Source organism: Melanerpes formicivorus, unplaced genomic scaffold, assembly GCF_026170545.1.
Source record: "Melanerpes formicivorus ecotype bairdi unplaced genomic scaffold, bMelFor1.0.p_v2 SCAF_29, whole genome shotgun sequence".
NCBI lineage: Eukaryota > Metazoa > Chordata > Aves > Piciformes > Picidae > Melanerpes > Melanerpes formicivorus.
In genome coordinates this window covers 7,612,091-7,636,435 of record NW_027142381.1, presented here as the reverse complement: position 1 = coordinate 7,636,435, position 24,345 = coordinate 7,612,091, and the positions used below count along the sequence as shown (strand labels likewise).

Below are 24,345 nucleotides of genomic sequence, written 5' to 3'. Positions count from 1 at the left end.
ATCCCAAGTGAAGCCAGATTATTCTCTTATAAATATGAGAAAATCCCAAGTGAAGCCAGATTATTCTCTTATAAATATGAGAAAATCCCAAGTGAAGCCAGATTATTCTCTTATAAATATGAGAAAATTCCAAGTGAAGCCAGATTATTCTCTTATAAATATGAGAAAATTCCAAGTGAAGCCAGATTATTCTCTTATAAATATGAGAAAATTCCAAGTGAAGCCAGATTATTCTCTTATATTTATGAGAAAATCCCAAGTGAAGCCAGATTATTCTCTTATAAATATGAGAAAATCCCAAGTGAAGCCAGATTATTCTCTTATATTTATGAGAAAATCCCAAGTGAAGCCAGATTCCTTTCTTTTTCTTATAAATATGAGAAAATCCCAGGTGATGTGAGATTATTTTCTTACTAATAGGAGGAAAATCCCAAGGGATGTCAGATTCCTTTCTTTTTCTTACAAATAAGAGAAAATCCCCAGTGATGTCAGGCATTGTTTTTCCTTATAAACACAGGGAAATCCCAAATGATGTGACAGAAGAAGGCAATTCCAGAGGATGCTTCTGGAATGTTTAATTTTTGCTAAGTGAGCAGAGCCGCGATCGCTCTTCCGAGCCTGGCGATGCTCAGGTTCTCTAAGCAAGCCACTTTAGATTAAGCCCAAAGAGCAAGTGTGTTTTTCAAAATGAAAGTGTTGTTATCAACAGTAGCAGCATGCAGTGAAAAAACACTGCCCTTCACTTCAACTTTTCAATTAGAACAGTGGGTAATGTGTGCTGTCAGTGTGAAGTAGATACAATATGTTTGTCCTGCACACAACAGGAGAGTGAATAGGAACATCTGGCCGTAGCCTCAGTAAAATTGCAGAGGCATCTGTTTACCTCTCGGCTCTGTGACACTGATGGTTTCAAGCTTAAAATATACAGATTACTTTATCTGTGGCCTAATTTACACTGCTACATAAAAGCTACTTGCCTCAGAAATGGCTACAGTCAGTGCAAGTTAGGCTGAGATAAATGCAGAGATGGAAATAGTGCTAAATAGGCTGTGCGTTTGTCATCTTGGCTGAGCAGAGAGCGCACAGCGACATTAGCCCCTCTTTAAAATGGCTTCTGAAAGAGTCAAGAACCACTACAAGTAGACATCTGTGTCATATAGGTGCAGAAATAGGTTTTCATGAATCTCTGATTACATTTTTGCTGTGAAGGTGATGGTTGTTTTAGCAGAAACTGGTGGGCATTTAATGGCCTGGGTTTGTCATCTCAAAAGTGGGAGCTCACCCGGGCTTAACATTTTCTTTTCCTGCTTCCTTTTTATGATCTTTAAAGGCTCTTTTTGATTTTAAAAATTGTATTGCTGAAGATTTACATGAGCTAGATGATCTTTAAGAACCATTCCATGATTTTATTTACAGATTTTCCTAATCACACACATTTCAGCAATGTTACTGAAAGTTTTCACCACAGAATCACAGAATCGTTGAAGAGTTTGGGTTGGAAGGGACCTTCAGAGGTCATCCAAACCAACATCCTCCACTAGATCAGGTTGCTCAGAGTCTTGTTGAGCCTCACCTTGAATATCTGCAGGTATGGGGCTTCAACTGCCTCCCTGGGCAACCTGTTGCAGTGTTCCACCACGCTCACAGTGCAAAACCTGTTCCCAACATCCAGTCTAAATCTGCTCTTCTCTAATTTCAAACCATTCCCCCTTGTCCTATCACTGCAGGCCTTTGAAAACAGTCCCTCTGCAGCCTTTGTGGCTTTTTGCATTCCTATGACTTTGCCAGAATTGTTACTCATCAGGTTTCTAAGTTACCAGTGTGACATAAATCAATAAATAAACAAGGTGCTCCATTTGCTGAAATAACTTCTTTTTCAGAAGTCTCTATCTGGCCTCTCACTGGGAGAGAAAAAGGAAAGTCAGAATACTTGAAACTGTTGTTTGCTAGACACCTGTGTTCTCTGTGTTGTTTGGCAGCAGGCGTGGAAGTGAGAAGCTTCTGTGCCTCTCTACACTTACACATACATATCTCAGGTGTGGTTGTTCATTGCAGGCAAACATCTTTATTTCTGCTTTAATTGCTGGGATGTTGGTTAAATGAGTATCAGTGTGAGTGTAGCTGCCTTTCTGACTCCATGTGCTGCACATCCATGTGCTGCACATCCATGTGCTGCACATCCATGTGCTGCACATCCATGTTCATATGACATCTGCATAGGAAGGAGGAGTGTGACCTGGGCTGTTCAGTGCCTCCCAGCACACTTCACGTTGCTCTCTGCTACAAATCTTGTTGCTTTCCAGCAAGATGGTCCCTGCCAGCAGATATGCCAACAGTAATTATGAGCTTTGATTTGAGCTGCAGTTCACACTCTGTACATGTGAAGCAGTGCTGTTTAATGTGTGAATTTGCAGCAAGCAGCTGTAGCCAAGCCGTGACAGCTTACCTTTAGAAAGTGCATCCCTTGACCTGGGCAGCACTGAGGTGATCTGGAGGAGGCAGACTTTTTGTCTGTGTTCCCCTGTTTGTTACACCACAAGGACAACTTGTGGCATTCAGGTTCTGCTGTGTAATTCATAATCACAGAATCATAGAATTGCTTTGGTTGGCAAAAGCCTCTAAGATCATCGAGTCCAACCATCAACTTATGACCACCATGGCCATTAAACCATGTCCCAAAGTGCCATGTCCAGAGATGTCAAGGATGGGGACTCCACCACCTCCCTAGGCAGCCTGTGCCAATGTCTGACTACTCTTTCAGGAGATAATTTTTTTCTCATTCTCCAACCTAAACTTCTCCTGGCACAATTTCAGGCCATGGGAAGGAATGAGCAAGATCAGGTGAAGTGATGGCTAGGCTGGAGTGTCAGCCTCCAGAACAGCTTAAGAACTGGAGTGCAGTGTCCTCAGTCTGTGCTGGTTCACAGGCTTTTGAGAAGGCTCTACATGAAGCTCTTGGCTTTGCCTGCAGCATCCTTTCTTTAGCAGAGGCTTCCCTTGCTCAGTATTCCTGCAAACCAATGGCACAAACTGCTCTTTTTGCTCGAGAACAGCAAGATTCTGGGGGCTCAGTGTATTGAAGGAACCATTTGTGTTAAGCATTTCCCCATATTCTCATCCCACAGGTGGAAATAGTGACTCACACTGGGCCCCACCGGCGCCTATGGATGGGTCCCCAGTTCCAGTTCAAAACAATCCACCCCTCAGGCCAGACCACTGTCATTTCCTCCAGTTCTTCTGTGCTGCAGTCACATGGGCCAAGTGACACCCCGCAGCCTCTTCTGGACTTCGATACAGACGATCTTGATCTCAACAGTCTCAGGTAAAACCAAAACCAATTTCCAAGCTGGTTCACATTTGTTGTGTGAAGAAGTTGCCTCTTGCTGAAGCGAGGCCATCTGTGTAGAATGTGTAAGAGTTTTCATCAAGCTTGTTCAGATGAAAGTCTTAGAAGAGTGTGTGACTCAACAGCCACAAACATTCACCCAAGCCAGGCAGTTATAGATTCCTTTCTGCTGCCCCTTCTCTGCTAAATGACAGTGAGAGACAGTACAAAGTCTGGTAGCCTTGCTCAGCCTCATCTTGGCTTTCACAGGTTCTGCATTGCTTAATAAATTCATTTTCTCAGACATGATGCTGCCACAGATTTAGATGCTGCCTGTGGTCAGTGTGTTTGTAAGTAAGTGAACTTCTGGAATGTTTTTTCCTTCCCTGGTTGGTTTCCCCACCCCCTTTCCTTTGCTTCCTTTTTTATTGTATTCTTTTTCATGCATTTAGTTTATCTGATTTTGGATGTTGATTGATCTGGAATTTGGGGCTGGGTCTGGGTCTAAAGATGGGAAGGGAAGGAGAGTGAAGGTAAAGGTGGGTTTATATTTACTGATAGCTGTGATTTTGTAGAGTTGCTTTATGCACCATGTGTTTCTGTTTCCTGTCCAGTAACTGTCAAGATTTAATGAGTTTCCATGCTCCTGACTTTGCATGTGATGTGAAGTCCAAAGTTCTGTGGCATGAACTTGGATTGTTTGGGACTGTGTCTGAAATTCTTCTGAGTAAAACGAGAGATGGATAATAGGACTAACCCCATTAAAGCTGGGCAGACCATCCTTGGACTGAAAAGCCATGGGTTTGAAATGTGTGATTCCTCCTCACATGTAATCACTCACATGAGCAAGGGTGTATCTGTCACATACATTAATGATTTAAGTGTTTAAGTGTAGAAATATGCAGAAAGAGAGGGTGTTTTTTTTAGTGGATGTAGATATATGCTACAAAAGGAACAAACAAATGTGTTTGTTGTCCTCAAACTAGCAAAGAAAATGCTGCTGTTCAGAAGGGCAGTAGAGGCTTCTTAACCTATTTGAGTAGGGTGAGCATTTTCCTGTGACTCTGTGGGACAGTGTTTGGGGACACTCCCTCTGTGTGGAGTCTCAAACTGTCTCTGGATGGATTATCCAGATCTTGGATCTTTTCCTTCCACAAAATGAAGGAAAACAAAAGTTTTCAAGAGCTGAATTGCTCAGCTGATGGTGGTTTGTGATCTAGCTGCAGCCCACCTGAGCCATGATTTGGACACAGGTGGTAACCCTTAACTTGTTGTTCAGGATCCAGCCAGTTCGCTCAGAACCTGTGAGCATGCCGGGGTCCTCACGTCCAGTTTCTGACCGCAGAGGAGTTTCAACGGTGATCGATGCTACCTCAGGTAGGAACTTGTTGATTTTGTGTTTTCTTTGCTATTTGTGCCATTCCTCTGTCCTGTTTTGGGGTGGGTTTTTTTTGGTCTGGTAACATGTTTACTAACCATAGCCAAGCATTAGAAGGATCCCATGATTTTCAGCTGCACAGTAGGGTAAGTGCTGTCTTACACAAATACTTACTGAAAACTGCCATAGTGCTGGGGGAGGGGATTCTATTTTTTCCTTTTACCACTCAAATCTGACCTGACAGCATTGTGGTAAGATACAAACACAATATTTACACAAAGTTTAACATGTGCTAAAACCTGCCTAAACTGAGAAGCAGAACGTTTGTGAATGCTAACCCCTGAAATGCTTTCATTAATGGATGCCTAAAGCACACAGTATTGCAGCTCCATCCCCTTTGTAAAAGCACTTTCACTGAAATGTAATCAGAAGTGTAATTGATTTCTGTAAACAGGCCAGACAACAGGGCAGTTTATCTAGTGTTTGTGTAATAGGCACAATTGCACCACTCTGCTCTAAAGGGGTGTGTAAATGTAATACTACCATGATTTTCTTAATCTCAGCATGGTTATATATGTAATATAAAGTTTTCTTCTCTTTTTTTTCCTCAGTGCTGGGGTGTAGGCTGTACAGAGAAACAAGGGCAGCAGAGCTTTATGTTCTAGTACAGCTGTAGAGTGTCCGAGGGTCCACACAGCAGGCTTTTGTCAAATAAAATCTCTCACAAGTAGAATTATTAAACACACAGCATTAGTCAAACAGTCAAGTCCAGGAGGATTTTAATCTGTGGTGATTTGAAAATCCCTGGGGACTGCTGATTGGATTGAGGTTAAACTGTAAAAGGAGACTGTAACACATACACAGAACCTGGTTTCTGGAGAGCTTGCTCTAAAGAGAGTTAAAATGAAAGCTCCTGTGGCAGACCCTGCGTGCTACTGATACAAATTCAGGGTCCGAGCTATTGCATTGCTTGCCAAATTAATTTCTTTGGGTGTTCCAGGAGACTTCTTAGATGTGTGTATAACGGAGTTCGATGATAACTGCATTTACTTTGGATCTTGAGGATTGTCATTGTAAATTCTATTTTCAAATAGTTGAAACTTGTTAAATTAATTCACGTTTTGAGCTCAGACAAACGTCTGACGCTGGTTATTTCAAGTGGGTTTTATTTGTTTTACTACCTGACAAAGTCAGTTTGGAAATACCTGGTTTGATACAGGAGAAAAGTGCATCAGTTGTGGTTTTTTTGGACTACTTCATCTATGCCCATTATCCCTGTAAGGTTACAAGCTTGAATCACAGGAGTGCTCGTGTCTGTGTCGCTGGCATTTCAGATGCAGAGTGATTAATGGCAGAGCTGCTCCTCACTATCAACGTGACCGTGCCAGCTGATACAGATAAGAGATATCTGGGTTAGCAGGGTGGGGTTTTCTTTCCCTCTTGCTTATGAAAAGAGCTGTGCCATTCCCTATGAGAGGAATGTGTAAGAACTCCAAAATACAACCATAATACATCCTGAAACTGTGTTATTCCATCCACATTACAAACAACAAACCACGCAGGACTGTAGCTCTTCTATGCTAAACAGCCTTTGTGAGGTGTGGATGGGACCTTAATATGAAATGGCTCATGTGAATATGATGAAGCTCTGTGGGTAATGCCTTAAACATGTGTGTCCATATTAAAATTGCCAAAGTCAATTGTTTTGACACTGAAAATATATTTACTGTAGAGTAGTGATTCAGTTTTGTTGTAACACCTCATAAGTTTCTTCTAAACAATACATGGATGTTGTTAGGGTCATGCTGATAGCAGTCTTTTATTTAACTTCCCTGCCAGACAGCTTGGATTGGGATTGATTTTTGACTCAGGGACTTGACCATCTACTTGAGGTGTTTAAGACCAGGCTGGATGAGGCTCTAGCCAGCCTGATCTAGTGTGGGGTGTCCCTGCCCATGGCAGGGGGGTTGGAACTAGATGATCCTTGTGGTCCCTTCCAACCCTGACGGATACTATGATACTATGAAGTTTTCATGTTGCCTGATGTCTGTCCTTCCCCGTGCAGAAACTATTGGTCCAAATTCAGGGTAGACATGCCAGATGATGGGTGCTGGTACAGGGCTGTGAACTCTGCTGTGGTGTCAAGGAGACACAAGTTGAAAGCATACCCTGCTGTTTGAGACCCTGTGCTGTTCTTGCAGCAGAGCCCAGCAAAGGGAAGAAGTATTTTCTGCTGATTTATTTCCCTTCCCACCTTTGAGATGTGAAGAAAATTGCATTAAGCTCAGCTCTGAACCTAAAGGGTTTCTTTTAAACACTGCTTGTGTACAACACTGCATTTCTTTGGTGTTACAGTCCACTACTGTAAGTATTCTCATTTCCTGCCCTTACCAAGGCATGCCCTCAATGACTTCCATTCTCGATGGAAAACAAATTTATTGGCAAATACAGTTTTAGGTTTGAAGGGTGGTGGTTTGCTGGTTTTTTTTAAGTAGATCATAAATTTTTACTGCCTAGGCTGAACCAGGAAGTGATTCTTCAGTTCTGACCTGTGTAGTGGAGCCTGTTGCACTTTATGAAGATGCTTATCTGGCTGTTTGATTGCCTGTTGCTTGGAGATAGAACCGGCGTGGCGCCTCTTCTTATCTAACTCCATCACTTCTTCTTCCTATCAAAAGATTTTGAGTACATGTTTATCATCTTCCATTATTCTTCTGCCATTTTGATAACTTCCTTCCTTCTCCCCCCACCTTGGTGACAACTCTGTTCTTGTGTCTAATAGGAAGTGTGTGTAATTCTTTTTCTGAATCACGATTTTTCAGGTTTGTCTTTAGCACAGCACAGTTTTACAGTGCTCTCTCCTGAGATCATTTGCCCCAATCTTCATTTTAAAAGCACAAAAATCTTAATGCTGTTACAGTGAAAACTTGCAATGTGGTTTGCAAGGTGGATGGCTGCCTCTGTAGAGGTTAGTTCATAGAATGGCTTGGATTGGAAGGGTCCTTCAAGATCACCTAGTTCTAAGCTCCCTGCCATGGGCAGGGACACCTTCCACTAGCCCAGGTTGCTCTAGGACTCATCCAACCTGGCCTTGAACACCTCCAGGGAGGGGACATCCACAACCTCTCTGGGCAACCTGTTCCAGTGTCTCACCACCTTCACTGGAAAGAATTTCTTCCTGCTCTTCAGTCTAAATCTCCCTACTTCCTCAAGCTTCAGTCTGTTCCCTCTTGTCCTGTGATTTTTAATGGTTAAAAGTAGATATAAAAACATTTTTCTGTGTGCTCAACTTGACTGAGAGGGGATTTCGCAGCAGTCCCTGATCACAGTGAACGTGCTCTCACAGCTGCAATGAGTCTGTGAGGGCAAGCCTTGTCCTTAAGCTGTAACAAATGTGCTGAAGGGCTCAGGTACTCAGGTATGCTCAGCCCTAGCTGCTAATGCAATCCTATACAGCTGGACAAAAGAAAAGCCTGTGCATCTGTGTGTGTGTTTATGAAAAGCCTTGTGTATTCCCTCACACAAAGAGGGGTTTGACACATATCCATCAGTCAAGTCATGATTTTGTTGTGCTGTCAGCAAAGTGTTGACAAAGAAGTTGTCTGATCTCTGGTTTACATCAACATTTTCCTTCACTCCTTGGAGGAGCTCTCTATTTCTTTCTTGTTTAGGACGAATTCAGAAGTTACAATGGGAAGGATTTTAATGATTAAGGTGAAATTATGGAAGAAAAAGATCCTGAGCATTGTTTTCCACCTCTTTGATTGTGTGGGGTGGGGAGAACCTTCATGTTCTATCTGGAACATGGCATAAGCTGTGAATCTTTAGAATGCAGGCATCATTTTTTAATGAAGAGCATTTATTAGTGTTGTATGAAGCTCTGACAATACAAAACTCTTTTCTGGCTGCTTCAATCAATGCTCACTTAAAATTGTCTGGTAATTTAGTACTTCCCTTTCTTTTGTGTGTGATGGGCTGGTCATGGACAGATAGCTTGTTGCCTGCAGAGGTTTAATGAACAGAAGAATTGATGTGGGTTTTGTGGGGGGAGGGAGGTTGCCTCCCCTCCTTCCCCCTCTTCCCTCTGCCTGTGAAGGATCTTTTATTGTTCATCACCACACCTGTGAGATAGGGACCAGGGGACAAATTTTTACTGCCCAGCAATGCTCTCACTTGAAATTTAATAAGCACTTCTGCTGTCACACCTTAAACCATCTGAGCTCTCTTCTGTTGTATGCACCATCAAATATTTATTCCCAAATGCTGTACACCAGAAAGTGCTGCCTTGGAGTAGCAGAGATCAGTTATTCAGGTAGTAAAGATGTGTGAATGCAGCTGGCAGATGAAGTCACCAACATTATGAATTCCCAGGCTGTCCTCACTGCCACAGGCAATAACTGACAGGCCTGAGCAGTGGCTGGTTTCCCGTTACGGGCGCTGGTAGGACCCGGGGAGCCCTGGCGTCACGGATACTTGAGCTGCCCTGCTTGAGTGGAGCCGGCCAGCGCTGGAGGGTCCTTGTTGCAGAGAGATGTAATCAATACAGTCTGGAGTCCTTGACCTGAACCTGTAATTACCTGGATGGTATAAAGGTAGTTTGTTGTTGCAGATAGAGATTGCACTCAGATCTTCTGAGTATAATGCTGAGCTTTGAAGCCAAGGAAGAGATTTGGCCCTTGGTTTGTTCTTCACAGCAACTGAGAGGTTTTAATAATGGTCATAGAACAAGCTGCTCTTAGAGGGCATCACCTGTTTGGTAACAGCAAAACCACAGACCCAGCAGGGCTTGGTTTGGATTTCTACCTTACATTTAAATGAGTTGAAGTTGGGGTTCTTTCCTGGAATAAATTCTGAGCCAAGCCTGTTACTATCAATATCTGTTTAAAATCCTTACAATGAAATGAAAAACATTTCATGCGTTGCTCCTAGAACAGTGATAGAGTGTGAGAGATACTCAGGGGTTTTTTGTTTTCTCAGTGCACTAACACACACTTGAATGTGCTCATGCTCTCTCCATCCTTTTCCTGTGCCTGGTTAAATGGGGTGTGTGAGCTGCATAATGCACAGTTCTCATACTTAGGATTGTTTCAACTTGATTTATTTAATCTAATTTGAGAAAATGTTATCTGATGATTTTTGAAGAGAGCCTTAAGACAGAACTGACTTCAACAGGCTCCAAGATGCCAAAGCAGTATACATGATTACATCTAGAAACAGCTATGCCCTATAGACTGTGGAGATGTGAAGAGAAATTAAAATGACCTGACACTACTGACTGGGCACTTGCTGCTGGATCATTGCCGGGCTTGGGGAAAGACTCAGCTGCAGGGGTACATGGAGTAGCATTAATGTCTTGAAACACTGGTGGGTGTTTTCTCTAGGCAGGAGAAGTATACTGGAGAGGAAGGGCATGGGAACAGTGACTAAAAGGCAGTAGAATCATTACAGACTGATTTACTTCTGTCTCCCTGTGATGGTTGTGGGTGGTTTAGTCTGTCAGATCTGGGGATGGGAACTCTGCACAGCACGACGCAGTGATGCAGGGTGGCCGCTGCTCTGATAGCAGTGGAGGAGGTTATTGTTCCTCACCCCACTTGGTGTTTGGTTTAGCTGAGGAGGCTTCTAACAGTTCATCTCTCCTAAGATGGTTGTGCTTTGACAGGAGTGTCCATGAAGTAAAACAAAATGGTGCAATGTGGGAGCTAGCTTCACAGATGCAGGTCAAAACCAGAAGTCCACTGTTTCTAGATACTGCTGTGTTAGGCTGAATGTAGCTTCAAGCAACTTAAGTTACTCAAGGTGCTTAATCCTCCATATTCATCTTACTAATGTGGTTTCTGACTGTGCCCTGGGGACTTTGGCTGACAAGGAACCCACCAATTTCCATGCTGGTGTCACTGCCAGATGGAAGCATACCTGTGACTTCAGCAACATCAGAACCAAGTACCAGGTAGTGGGGGGGGAAGGATTTTCTCCATATGTGAAGATAAGTTTCAGGGAGGCCTGCAGGGGCCACAGTAATGGTCACTGGTGCAGTCCTCTTGCTCAGAGACAGTTGTTCTCGTGTCACACAACCCGCTTGACGCATGTACCAGTGGTCCATTAATGCAGACAGCGAGTGTCTTACTGCTTAAGTGTTGCACACCAGCTTGCAGCTGGGGAAGCCACCTTCAGTTCACATAATGGTTTGTGAGCTGAAAAATAGCAGTGTGCTAGAGCATGGCCTGCTGCAAGCCTATAAACACCTTCTGTTGACTTATGGGGGGGAAAGCCCCCAAAGTGCACAATAAGTGTTTTGTACATCAGTAATTAACACAAACTCGTTCTGGATGTAAGATTGGTTTGTGCAGCCCTTAATTGTCTTTCATTAACAGTTGTTAACGTTCTGTGGAGGTAGCTTTAAAGCTCTGAATAAGTGGCAAGTGTTGATTCTAATCACATCTGACACCACAATCTTCTATGGAACAACACATGAGCTGAGATTCCCGATGGGCTCCTGTAGGATACAATATTTATTATAGCTTGAGATCTGAGAGCTCCTAGCTACTGTTAAACTTACAAGAGATCCAGAAGCCTCAGTGTCTGGACTTGTGTTTTGAGAGGCTGCACAGAAATAACACACTGGGCAGGATCTGCAAAGAGGCCTTTTCATTGACAGTTCTGCTCTTTTTAGGTGGTGCTTAAAGGAATCATTTTACAAACCTTGATTTTTTTTTTTCCTGAGTGTTTGATTATATTCAAAGCTCATCTTTAATCTAGACCCTTTGAAATGCTGTCAAAACAGCATTAGATGTGCAAGTTAAGAGCATTTGAACATCCATCTGCAGATGAATTCTTGAGACAGTATTGTTTTGGGGAAAGCTTTCATTTAGAATCAGTTTTCCACTTCATAAGAGAGACATTCTTCTTTAATGATTGCACTGAGTGAGGCTGCCCTTCAAAGTCTTCACTCACTGTTTGCTGTGTTTACTTTGAAAACCTCTAAATATGCTTCATTATTTCTTGTTTCTCCTCCACTTTGGACTGTTGTAGTCGCTGTCACATGCTAGGTTTTAATCATCAGGATTGCTTTGCTGATCCTCTTGAGATCCCCTGACTCATCCTCCCCTGCTTTCAGGAATTGTTCCAGAACATCAGCTCTTGTCTTCAGGCCTCTGTGGGCTTTTCCTTTTGTCTTTCAGCTTCCTCCTGCCTGTAAAATACCCACGGAGGCTTGATGTCTGTGTCCCTAGAGCATAGCAACTACCTGAATTCTATAGGTTGTGGTGTCCTCTTCAGAGCAATTAAATCTGTAGGTGTAGAACTGGGCCTGATCAGTCTCCAGGAGTGGTTTGGGGGTTTGATTTTTCTCATGGGCAGTTGGAAGTGGTAGGGCAGCTGCTGAGGAATTTCCCCTAGTTTGAGCCAATCCTGATTTGTTTTGCTCCCCTCTTCATTAAATGGCATCACTAGCTTTTAAAAATAAGCATGGTGGCTTGTTTGTAATTTTTTGGGGGGGTTCCAAGTGATGAGATGATAGTGCTGCATTTTAGATTAAAGTGCTGCACAGAAAGGAAGGCAAAACTGAGGATTATTGGATTACTGCACAACCATTGAGCTCTCAGCTGTGCCAGTTGGCCACCAGTCTCATATTAGAAATAACTTCCAATATGAGTCACTGATTTTCTTCTCACTTGCATTTCCTCATGCTACAGATAACATATTGCTTGCTGGATAATACTTTACCCTGGAATGATGACATTTTGGACACTTCTTAGTGTTTCCAGAGCCACAAAAACTTGTTCTTTTAAAGCCACTGCAGGTTTAATGTGTGGGCTTTCAGACTTCTGGTTCAGCCCACTGCTCATGGTGGAAAGACTCCACATAAACCTTACCTGGTGGAAAGACTCTACACAGACCTTACCTAGATCTGTACTGAAGTAGCTTTAAGCAATATCATCAATCCCCATGAGGTTTGAGGGGGGTTTTTTGATGTGATGTCAGCATAAACACCAATTTTCACCATTGTTAGTCCCAAATCAGCAGGTTTTAGCTATTGCTCATTAGAGTGTAATAGGGATGAGTCAGCAGCAGGGTGAGTTTAGGTATATACCATATAAACCCGAGCTCTGGGACATGATAAACTAGCCAGGCATTTCAGCCAGGCATTTGATCTGGTTTAAGGTGGACTTTAATACACTGAGGGTGTTATAATCACAGCCTCTTCACCCTGTCTTCGCCTTGCTGAAGTAAAGGATGTTCTCTGCTGGAAACAAATATTTATGTCTAAGTTGAAACAGAGTCTTTGGGTACTCACTTGTATATATTTTATTGCCTCAATGACGTAAGGGGTGAAAAAACCAGATGGGAATTATTTAGTTTTTCACAGGATTGGATAATTAAGAAATACTCATCAGCTTGCAGTTGTCTTGGCTCCTTGGACTCCATCCCTGGCCTGGTCCCAGCCAGCTTTTTATAGCACTTTATCTGCTGCTTGCATAGCTTTTTACCTTTCACTTCTTTATGCTGAACTGGGTGCTGGTTATTGCTCTAGCTATGGGTGGAGTGCTACAAAAAGCCAAAGCTGGTGCCAGCAAGCAGCTGCTGCAGAGAGAAGCCAATATGTGGGGTGGAGGGAGCCCCTGCTTGTCACCATCCTCCTCCTCCTCAGCCAGTTTTTGTGTGCGAGTGTCACTGGCAGTGCCTCCAGCTGCAGGGGTTGCGCAAGTAGGAGATCTTTGAGTCTTGACCGCTGCTGGGGAGAGCCTGCCTGGGGCTCACCTCCTTCCAAAGCAAATGCAGAGGGAGCTCGGAAAGCCAAGTACTTCATACATAAACCTTCTGGTGCTATTCCCCTTGTAAAGGTGAAAACAAGCAGGTCACAGTCAGTAAATGACAGAAAGCAGGCTTGGGATTATTCACATCATTAGCACAGGATTTCTCCAGATAAGAGAAGTGGTGTGTGAGCCTCTATTGCCCTGGGGCTGCCTTTGGTTTACTGCGTGAGGCTGAGGCGTGGTCCTTTACAATGGAGCAGGAACGGGGAAAAGGCAAAGGTGGTAATGCAGCTGACATATGGTTTGTGCTGGAGTTTGGCCACAGATGTAAGGCCTCCAAGTGGATTCCTGGGGCCTCCGTACGCTATCCCAAAACCAACACGAAAGCCTTTCCCAATCTCTTTTATAAGCTCTGTGATTGTAATAGTCCTATCAAAAATCCCATGTCCCCAGGTCAAGCTGGGTGCATGCCCTCCTCTTCTGAATTCCCAGGCTTGCCAAGTCTGTTCTGCCTGCTATTTGCCTCCAGCAACAGCGGGCATCCATTTGTGCCTCCTGTGCTGGGTGTGCTGTGTGCAGTACCTGTGGGGGCGTCCAGCACAGCTGCTTTCCCTTGAGCTCACATCTGCTCAGAGAGGGACCCACACACGCTCACTTGCCTGGGCTCTTGTCCCAGTTGCAGCTGGCCCTGGCTCTGTACAACCCACCTGTATTTCTGGATAATAAACAGAATTTGCTAGGTTTTGGCAGAGAGGCTGAGTGCTTGCTCCTGAGTGTCTGGTTGTGTTTGAGTGTTAGTTTTGGTAACTGGCTCTGTCATTGTCTTTTGCATTGTTTTCCCTTTGCTCCAAGTACAGGAACTAGAAACTGCAGTACCTGGCCTCTTTTAGTGTTAGGACCCTACAAAAAGCCTTGACTACACCACTTCAGGAGAGGAAGCCTCTACAAAGGTAGTACATACATATTTTTGCCTTTATATGAGCCACCAGTGTAGCAATGGTCTTACCAGCTCTTTACTGTCAGGATGATTTCCATTAACTGAATTTGCATTAATTAAAGAAGCACCTCTTCAGATTTTCACCTGTGTTGTTTGCAGGATGAATGCTGAGTGAATCTCTGTGTACCATTCTATCTGACCATCATTTACAATACATTCTAAAAGTAATCATAACACTCTCTAAACTTACTTGTGATTGAATGCAGAGCAGCCCTGCAGAAAAGGATTTGGGGGTGCTGGTGGACAAGAAGCTGGGCATGAGCCAGCAGTGGGTACCTGCAGCCCAGAAGGCCAATGGCATCCTGGGCTGCATCAAAGGAATAATGGCCAGCAGGTCAAGCGAGGTGGTTCTGCTACTCTGCTCTAGTGAGACCTCCCACTAGTAGCTCCCCTAGTCTGGAACAGGACCAGAGGAGAGCCACCAAGATGATCAAAGGGCTGGAGCACCTCTCCTATGAAGACAGCCTGAAAGAATTGGGGCTGTTCAGCTTGGAGTAGAGAAGGCTCCAGGGAGACATTAGAGCTACACTTTAATATCTGAAGGGGATCTACAGGAAGGCTGGGGAGGGACTGTTTAGAAGGGCTTGTAGTGATAGGGCAAGGGGCAGTGGTTTGAAGCTGGAGCAGTGAAGATTTAGGTTGGACATCAGGAGGAAGCTCTTCTCAATGAGGGTGGTGAAATACTGGAACAGGTTGCCCAGGGCTGTGGTTGAAGCCCTAGAGACATTCATGATGGGACTTGATGTGGCCCTGGGCAGCCTGATCTGGTTGGAGGTTGCCCTGCTGACTGCAGGGGAATTGGGCAAGCTGACCTTTGAGGGTTCCTTCCAACCAATGCAGTCTGTGAATCTGCAAGTGTCAGACTTAGTGATTGACCATAGATCATCCCCAAGGTGGTTGGTGATACTAATGCATTTTTTAACAGACAGAAAGTTGCCATGAAAGAATTTGGAAGAGGAAAGAAATACTCTCACGTTAGGCTGTTTTGCTTTTGGTGCTCTTACTTCAAGCTTTTAAAACCAAAGCAAACCAGCAACAGACAGAATACAGTGAAATGCTTACATGGAAGTACATTTTTACCACTGAAGTTAGATAAAAAATTCACTATATCATAAGTGAGCCTTTTCCCCCTTGATTTGTGCCCAAAATATGAGGGGAGGAAAAAAAACCCTCTTGCAGATGCATTATACATTTTACAAAGGAACATATGCATGCATTTAAATCATTTACATTTGGTCTTTGCTTTCTCTTCTTTCTAATCCATATTATAGTAAATGACAACATGTTTAGGAAACCAAGGTTGAAAGCAAGGTTTAAACTTTCATGCACAGTAAGCTACACTGCAAGCAGTGCTTCACTATTTCATCATCTTCTTTCCAAGTTTCACTGATGCCTCTTCCTTTCTCTCCACTGAAACCTGTGACTGGAACTTGGGGAACCTGGCTTGCAAAATCAGCATTGTTCTGCTGTTGCTGTTGTGCTAGTCCTACAGTGCCTGCAAAGACAGAGAGTCTGTCCTTATCGAAGCAGGTCCTCAGGAGAATGTGCAAGCATGTGCTTAGGGATGCTCTGGATGCTCAGTGAGACTATTAACTGTGAGGCAGTATCAAATATTCCTCATGCTGCAAAACCCTTTGTGGCAGGGGGTGAGGAGGGGAGGATAGAAGAGCACCAGCTCTATCTGATGTGATATCCTGACATGGCTGCACTTCAGCCCTACCCTGCTGTATGTTAAATCAACAACTTTCAGCTCCCCACTTGCATAGCAGGTCGCTGGGAAAGCGTCTGCAGCGCGGGCATGATGTTTCGTTTAATGCCATCAGCAGGCACCGCTTCCCCATCGCTCTGAGCGGACAAATAAAATTCAGCTTTATTGGCCTAGTTATAGCCTTTTAATAACACTTCAGTGAAAGATTGTGCATGCCATGAAGTGCTGAACGCGTGCTCTAAAGTGATGTAACGTGACCGAAGTACAGTGATATGTCAGATGGGGAGCAGCCTCAGTGCAGGTGAGGCTGCAGGCACTCTCTGCCCTCCCTTTAGGAGGGGGCCAGGGAGCTGGGCTCTTGGGCGTAGTGGAAGAGCTGAAGAACCATGCAGACATAGCCAAACCATGCTCAGCAGTGGGGTTTGTCACCTTCTCCTTGCCCTGGCTGTGCCACCCACGGGCTCCATCGTGTAGAGCTGGGTGTGTGACACTCCCACCAGAGTGGTGACAAGACCACAGTGCTGAGAGCTGAGCTGGCTCTACTTGGAGCCTGCTACAGTTTATTAGCTTAGGCTTCGTGCCATGCAGAGACAGATAAGTTGCATGCAGATATCAGTTAGCCCTCCATCAGGGCAGCTGAGCCTGAGCCTGTTTTGGTGTGCTAACTTCTCAAGACTTTTGGAGTTGTCAGTAAGAGCTCTGCACAAGTAGAGGCCACAGGGTTTGTTTGTAAATGCAGACTTGGAGGTCAGATGTTTGCACATGCCTCTTGGATTCAGAGCTCAAAATGCAGAGTGAATTTAACCCCAAACAGCTTGCAGACATTTTTCCTCATTGTCTTCACCTTCCCAGTCCTCTGCAAGAGTTAAACCCAGAGTCCCTCATTTATTTTGCTAGTGCAGATTGACTTGTAATTGAGGCTATCACGTGGAGGAGCTGTAACTTATTTGTATAGCCATCCTTCCATGTTTAAAACCCAAGTCAAGAAACTAATGAGGTTACAAAAATATTGCTGATCCTGAAGCAAATACAGTTGGAGAACATATGCTTTGGTTTTACATTTCTGCCTCTAAAAGGTGACATGTCCTGTGTTTGTCATTTAATTTAACATTCTATATATTTTTAAACGGCTGTATGATTTGAAGTCTCCAGATGCCAGGCTTTGTACTAAATGAGGTTGACAGTTCAGTGATGTGGAAGGCCATTATCTCACCTTTGTGCTTCTAAACTATAGCCACTTGCCTTAGCCTGTTCATAATGCATTTACTGCGCTGGAGTGGAGGAATTTTTAACACCTATTGAAAGCATTAATTAGGTATGCCATAGTGATGAGCACTTGAGGATGAGGGGGAAGCAAGAACCGATGCTGTTCGTCATCTTTCTCCCATTGTTTGTACAGGGGAGGGTTCAGTAAATGACTGATGAACTCCAGTATGAAGTGCTGGGTGGGATACACAGAATCACAAAATAGTAGGGGCCTCTGGAGATTGAGTCCAACCCCACTGCCAAGGCAGGTTCACTTAGAGAAGGTCACACAAGAACAGGTTCAGGTGGGTTTGGAATGCCTCCAGAGACTCCACCACCTCTCTGGGCAGCCTGCTCCAGTGCTCCACCATCCCCAAAGTAAAGAAGTTCCTTCTTGTGCTTAGGTGAAACTTCCTGCGTTCAATTTTGTGCCCATTCCTCCTGTCCTGTCACTGGACACCTGAAAAAAGACTGGTCCCATCCTCCTGACACCCACACTTTGAGTATTTATAAGCCTTGAGAAGATCCCACCTCAGCATTCTCTTCTCCAGGCTAGAAGTGCTAGCGCCACCTCTGTGCTCCTGCCTGTGCCCTCTCCCTGTGTCTGTCTGCCGCACAGGGGTGAATGGGCAGGTTGCAGTTCCTATCCTCCTTCAGCTGGCAGCTCTGCTTCCCCCCAGGACACATGGTTGTGCCTTGCTAAACAGCTCTAAACAGCTCTGTTGCTGCCAACTGGTGCTATCTATAAACCAATAATCCAAATTTCAGACTTTTGTATCTTATTATCTCTGTCCTGAGTCAGCAGGTCTCCTATAGAATCATTTTGCTATAAACTTGGAAAATGGATAATCATTACTTGACCTGTTCAAGTTCAGTAATATAAGAATAAGTCATAAATATGTCACTTGTGTCTTAAAAGCCAACCAGCTAGAAGCTCTCCCTCTTGTCTAATCTGGCCTCCAGTGCCTTTGATCACCGTTTTCTCCTCTTTCTCAGCACCACAGTGAACTTCTTAGTTTTCCACATTTTCCTTTGCCATTGTGACAGCATTCTGCTGCAGATTACAGCTGTGCTTAGGCACCAGAAGGTTTATATGATTAGTCAGCATTTGGTTTCCATATATAGCAAAAGTACGTCTGGAGAGAATATTCCTATCCATATTTCCAGGCAATAGGATCAAAGACCTCTTGAGGTTCTCAATTTTAATTTATCTCTCCTTGCTCACTGACTGAGGAACATCAAACAGAGTCTGTGTTTGCGGGAGGGAAGAGGGAGCCTCGGCTCTGTAGCTCTTGGGGCACCATCCAGGCCAGCTTCAGATCCTGGCCTTTCTCCCTCTACAGCATTGCTAAGCTGTGAACTTTGGCCTTTCTATCTAGGTGTGACTTCTTTTCTTCAATCCTCTGACCTCTCCTGTTCATAGAATCATAGAATCATTTTGGTTGGAAAAGCCTCCCAAGATCGTTGAGTCCAACCATCACCCTAAGACCACCATGGGCATGAAACCGTGTTCCCATGTGCTATGTCTACAGGTTTCTCGAACGCCTCCAGGGATGGTGACTGTATTTACATCAGCATTTCTTGTAGCTCCATTAGATTCTTCTTTCCCTGTATCTTTCATTAGAGTCTTACAATTTGTGAACTTTCCCAGTAGCTGAAGGAGGCCTTCAAGAAAGCTGGGCAGGGACTTTTTACAAGGGCTTGTAGTGATAGGAAGAGAGGGGAATGGATTGAGGCTTGAGGAGGGCAGATTTAGACTGGAGATTAGGCAGAAGTTCCTTCCAGTGAGGGTGGTGAGACAGTGGAACATGTTGCCCATGGAGATTGTGGATGCCTCCTTCCTGGAGGTGTTCAAGGCCTGAGCAACCTGGGCTGGTGGAAAGTGTCCCTACCCATGGCAGGGGGGTTGGAACTGGATGATCTTTAAGGTCCTTTCCAATGCAAACCATTCTATGAACTTGTATGGGGTTTGCAGCGTAAGCACTGCTGCGGACAGCCCTAGGTGGGGAGCAAGAAGTAAGTAAATAGTAAGTAAACTAATAAGACAGCAGAATAGTTTAATTCCACAAATCCACAGAACATTTTCATAGGAGGAATATTTCTGAACTGTTAGTAAGTGTTGTAAGCCAAGATATTTGAGTCCTTCTTGCATCACATTTTTAGACAGGCCTTTTGTTTTTTTTTCCCCTCCTGCTGATAGAAGATCTGCATTTAAAACCCCCCCAAAAAATCTTTAATGAGTTTGATTTCAGTCATCTACTCAACATTTCTAAGCTACTTGCCAAATGATCCCAGGTGTGGGATTGCAGCAGGTAATTTCCTGCGCTGTATTTGTGCGGATGATTTTCTGTGTTAGAAGATGATATCGGCTCACCTGGCCTCTCAGTGACAGAGAAATCCTTTGTTTATTCATTTAGTAGGCAGATTAACCCTAATGAATATGGCTTCCTGGAAATAGATACAGGGGACAATAGCAAAGTGAAGGAGTGGGGAGAAATGGGGCAAAATTCTCTTCTCTTTCTTCACTTTTAAATAATGGTGGCTTTCAGAGCAGGGTGTTTTAAATCAGAAAGGAACGCCAAATATGTCAGGCAGAGAGCCTTGACTTTGCAAACAAAATCTTTTATGGTTGAAAGATTGTGCTGGGGCTCCCTTAGTCTGGTACAGGTCTGTCCTGTTGAATCTGTGTGAGTGTTTTGTCCAGTCAGAGCAGGAGAAAGTGGGCACCTGAGGTACGTTGCTCCAAATGACACTTGAAGTCATAGAATCAATAAGGTTGGAAAAGACCTCAAAGATCATCAAGTCCAACCTGTCACCCAGGACTTCATGGCTGGAAGGCCTCTGTGTGTTTTATGTGGTTACTCCTCACTGGTTTGGGGAATATGGAGGGGTCTTGTTGTTATTTCTGTGAATTAGGGGCTCAAAATGTGACCTTCCTTTGAAAACATCATAAGATGGTTTAGGTGGGAAGGGACCTTCAAGATCATCTGGTTCCACATCCCCTGCAGGGGTTAGGCTGCATATCTTACTTGCTTCAGTCATTCTCTTACCTTGAGCTGCCTCAAAGCTTCACAAAAACATTGCAACAGTGCCAGTTCTCATGTTCCTGTTGTGATGGCTGCAGGTGTTCTGCACGAGCTCAGTATGAGCTTTATGAAAGGCTGCACCATTATCATTTTCCTTTAAATGGATGAGGAGTAGTTTCTCAGATGCTGTTGACGTGACGCCAGGCTGTTGTTCATGACACGATGTAAGGATCTGCCTGGAAAAGCAGTGGAGGTGAATCCAAAGCTCTAAGAAGCTGAGGGGAAGCTGCCCATTGACTTTAGGGCTGTAAATCAAGCTCGTTGTGGTGTTACATGCGGATTGACTGCAGCATCACTCAGCTTATGTTTGAACAGCATGAATAAGTTAACTTGCTGAAGCTCAAAGAGGGAGTTATGTCACGGTGAATTCAGTTGTGTGTGTGTGTTAGTATTTATGTATTAATGCATCCACACATTAAGTAGTATTTTAAATTAAGGGAAAATGTTTTAGTTTGCTAGCTCAGACCACTGTTGTAAGCTACTAGTCAAAGTGTGGACATAAGTACAATGAATGGTTTTGCTCCACTTGAGAGAGGAGCAATTTCTTGCATTTTTATGTGACTGGTACTTGAGATACATTATTCCCAAGACATGGATGTGTAGACACAGATGTGAAAATCTCTTAACTTCCAACCAAACTTTTCCAGATCTTATCACTATAATTTATTCTTCACTCTCTATAGACTAGAAAAATGTCTTCTTTCACATAACTTTATACATTGGAGGAAAAGGAAAGTTCTCTTCTACCACATGGTAAGTGTTGAAGATAGGATACCGTTGGCTTTAGCCCGCTGACTTTTGTAGTTGCCTGTAAAAACTCTCGAGTTTCAGAAGGGGAGTGAAAAAACAGGATTTACCTTCCCACAAAGAATAAAAGTTTCCATTGTTTCTCAGCCATGTTGCTGAAAGCAGAAATGTGCAAGGAGCAGATAATTTTTGGAAGCACACGTTTGTGCGCGGGGCTGCGTATGGGTGCGCCGGGCAGCAATAAATTACAGATGAATCTGTTTGCTTTGTATGGAGATTGTTTTAGCCTTCTTAAGGCTACTATTTATATAACCTTTAACCAAACAGAGAGTAGCCAAAGCATTTTTGAGGGTGAGAATTGTTTTCCTGGCTGGTGCACGTTACAACTTAATTCACTCCAATGGCGCGGCGCAGCCCGTGCACTCACGCTGAGCAGTAGCTCACCACCTCGAGATGCTGACACTTTGCCAGGAATTGGAGTATTTTTATTCTTTCTTTTCTTTATATTTTTTTTTTTCCCTCCATGGGAAAGCTCAAAATAGATACACATCACGTTAGGTGTCATTAAAATAGAGCTCCTGATAACCGGAGAATAAATTCGGTGGTACCTAATTGCTTTCAAAAGATGTTGACACAGTTGCGGAGGGAGGTGGTCGTGGATGGCCGCTGGAAGCAGAGGAGCCTGGCTGTGCTAGCAGGGCTTGGGTTGGTTGGGTTGTGTGTTGTTTTTTTTTTCCCCCCCCTCCATTTAGTGAAAACCAAAGGACAACAATCATTATACGATTCTGTACTTTAAGTATTTTCATAATCCAACATAAATTGGCCCACCCAAGGATTATGTCTGTCTTATAAGGATGTGTTTATATAGTCATTGGGTGAAAGATTGCAGAAGTTGAACCACTACTTTTTGAAAGTCGAGCCAGACCAGGAAAAATCAGGATACAATTTGGCACTTATGGAGACTAAATGATTTCCTTTTTAGCTGCTGATTTCTACTGGGAAATGTATCCTTGGACTGAAAATTGCATCCGGAAAAATGTTTATGTAGTGTTTTTCAAATGACTGATTATTCCTCTAACCTTTAACACGCACTGTGTGTGATTTTCTTCCTTATTAACTCTTTCACAACCAAATGAATGGTTTCCTTCACTGTAAATAAAATTAAGTATGCATTCTTTCAATCTGTGCAGTGTTTTAATGCTCTAATAACACAGGTTTAAAAAAAAAACAACAAGGGAAGCCAAGCCAGGGATTTTACTGAGTCAGTAGCACAGGGAAATCCAGCTCATCTCTTCTGTCAGGCTTTCCTGGAGGAAGAGTATCCTGCTGTGACACTGTGGCAGGCAAGGCACGCTAACTTTTTATCCTGATTACTGCAGAGAAGGAGAACAAAAACGTTCTTAACATACCATTAGATGCAGTTTTCTGCCAGCCAGGGGAGTCTTCCCCAAGCCATGTGTCTGAGGTAGAGGGACCGTGCTGCCAACTACTGGCTGCTGAGTACAGTGAATGGATTCGTTGTAGGCTCAGAGTTTGTCTACAGGGAAATTGATTGGAGCAGCTAGAACAGAGTGAGCAGTTTTAGAGCAGCTCCACAGATGCACGCTCTGTGTGGAGTTAAAAACGTTTCCAGTGGTGTTGTTTTCACATCAAGACACTCCATAATTCACTGTAGTCATGCTGGTCGGTATCCTGTGTAGGACATCTTCACGGGGTGTCTGTTTTTGGTGTCTCCCAGATGCAGGATGCAAGTTTGCATACAGGCTGTAAGGCTGTGGTGCTCCCTGCCTGTGCTGGTTTTGGAGCAGGAGCCTAACCTTCCCCTTAGCTGAGCAAGGAAGCTGCAGGCGACTGTGTAAACATCACAGGGCAAGGCTAAGCCACATGTGTTTAAAAGGCATTTGAAGTGATCCTATACCAAGTGGATCACACGCTAACAAACGAGCAGGTCTGAAACCATACTTTCCATTTTGGCAGAGCTGTCTGTAAATTATGGTTGGTGTTTTCCTATGCAGAAATTCAAGATTAATTCATCCAGTTTCTGTTAAAAGTATCACCCAGCACATCACAAGCACTGCACTTGGTAAGAACTGCTTGAGTGGAAAAGAGGACCAGGGAAAAGCGCCACAAAAATAGCCTCATAATCTCTGCTCCTGACGATCTTGTCCAAAAGGACAGATTTGTGTCCTGAGAGAGGAAGCAGAGTTGGAAAGAAATGAAATTCCAGCCCTGCCTATCCTGATGGATTGATGCAAAGATGTGCACTTCTCCGCAGCTCCCTGGGGCCCCGTGCTGGTAGCAGCGTTCATGATCAGCAGGGTGATCTGTCTGTCCTTCTGACACCAGCTGGGGGATTAGATGATGGAAAAGAAAAGCTCTCATTCCTCGTGGCAATTGCATTGGTCATCCTTGGCGTGGTGGGGAGAAGGGGAAGCACCTGGCAGCTTCTCTTTTCTTTCATCTCTTCTTCCAATTCTTTTTTGATCACTTTCTCCTGAAAGTTTTGGGTTTGGTGCAGTTCAGGGCAGATTTGTGTTTACAAGCAAAGAGAGGACGCAGCCCCTCTTACCTCAGCTTTGCCCAGGAGCAGTGATTCCCAGGCAGTCCCTTTCGTTTGAGGCAGTAATGGCTTTGGGATATTTGTAGAATGTTAAGAGTCAAACGTCTTTTAACTACCTACCGATGGAGTGAAATTTGGCAGATGACAGAAGAACCTTTGAGTGTTCTTTCTAAAGTCTAAATGGCTTGTCAGAGTCCCTTGAATTTATGAGAGCTGAATGTTGGGGGTTTGGGTTGGTTTTTTGGTTGGTGGTGGGTTTTTTTTCCCCTCTGTGGAACCCAGCAGAGTCTCTGACGGAAACTGTTGACCCTTTGTGCTGTTTCTTTACTGTCTCGTCAAACATCTGGAAAACAGCATGTTTGCAGTCCTTTCACAACATAATTTTGCATTTGCATCATGTGTTATCTGCTAAAGTTTTCTTGTGTTTTGGGTTTTTTTTTTTTGTTTGTGTGATTTTTGTTTTCCAAGGGGAGGGAGGGGGGGAAAAAAAGATTGAAAAGAAAAATCAGCAACTCGAAGGCTGCCATAAGGTCAAGTGGCGAC

At 43.9% G+C, this 24,345-nt stretch overlaps 1 protein-coding gene across 11 annotated transcripts in view; it reads left to right on the top strand.

Annotated features, from left to right (window-relative positions):
* Nucleotides 1-24,345, top strand: part of BCAS3 (BCAS3 microtubule associated cell migration factor) — a 383,738-nt gene that overhangs the window by 164,470 nt on the left and 194,923 nt on the right. For all 11 annotated transcript variants that reach the window (XM_068154852.1, XM_068154842.1, XM_068154844.1 and 8 more), the window contains 2 exons: nt 3,126-3,322; nt 4,605-4,702. In XM_068154852.1, coding sequence (XP_068010953.1) covers nt 3,126-3,322; nt 4,605-4,702 — 295 coding nt within the window. The remainder of the gene's footprint in view (nt 1-3,125; nt 3,323-4,604; nt 4,703-24,345) is intronic.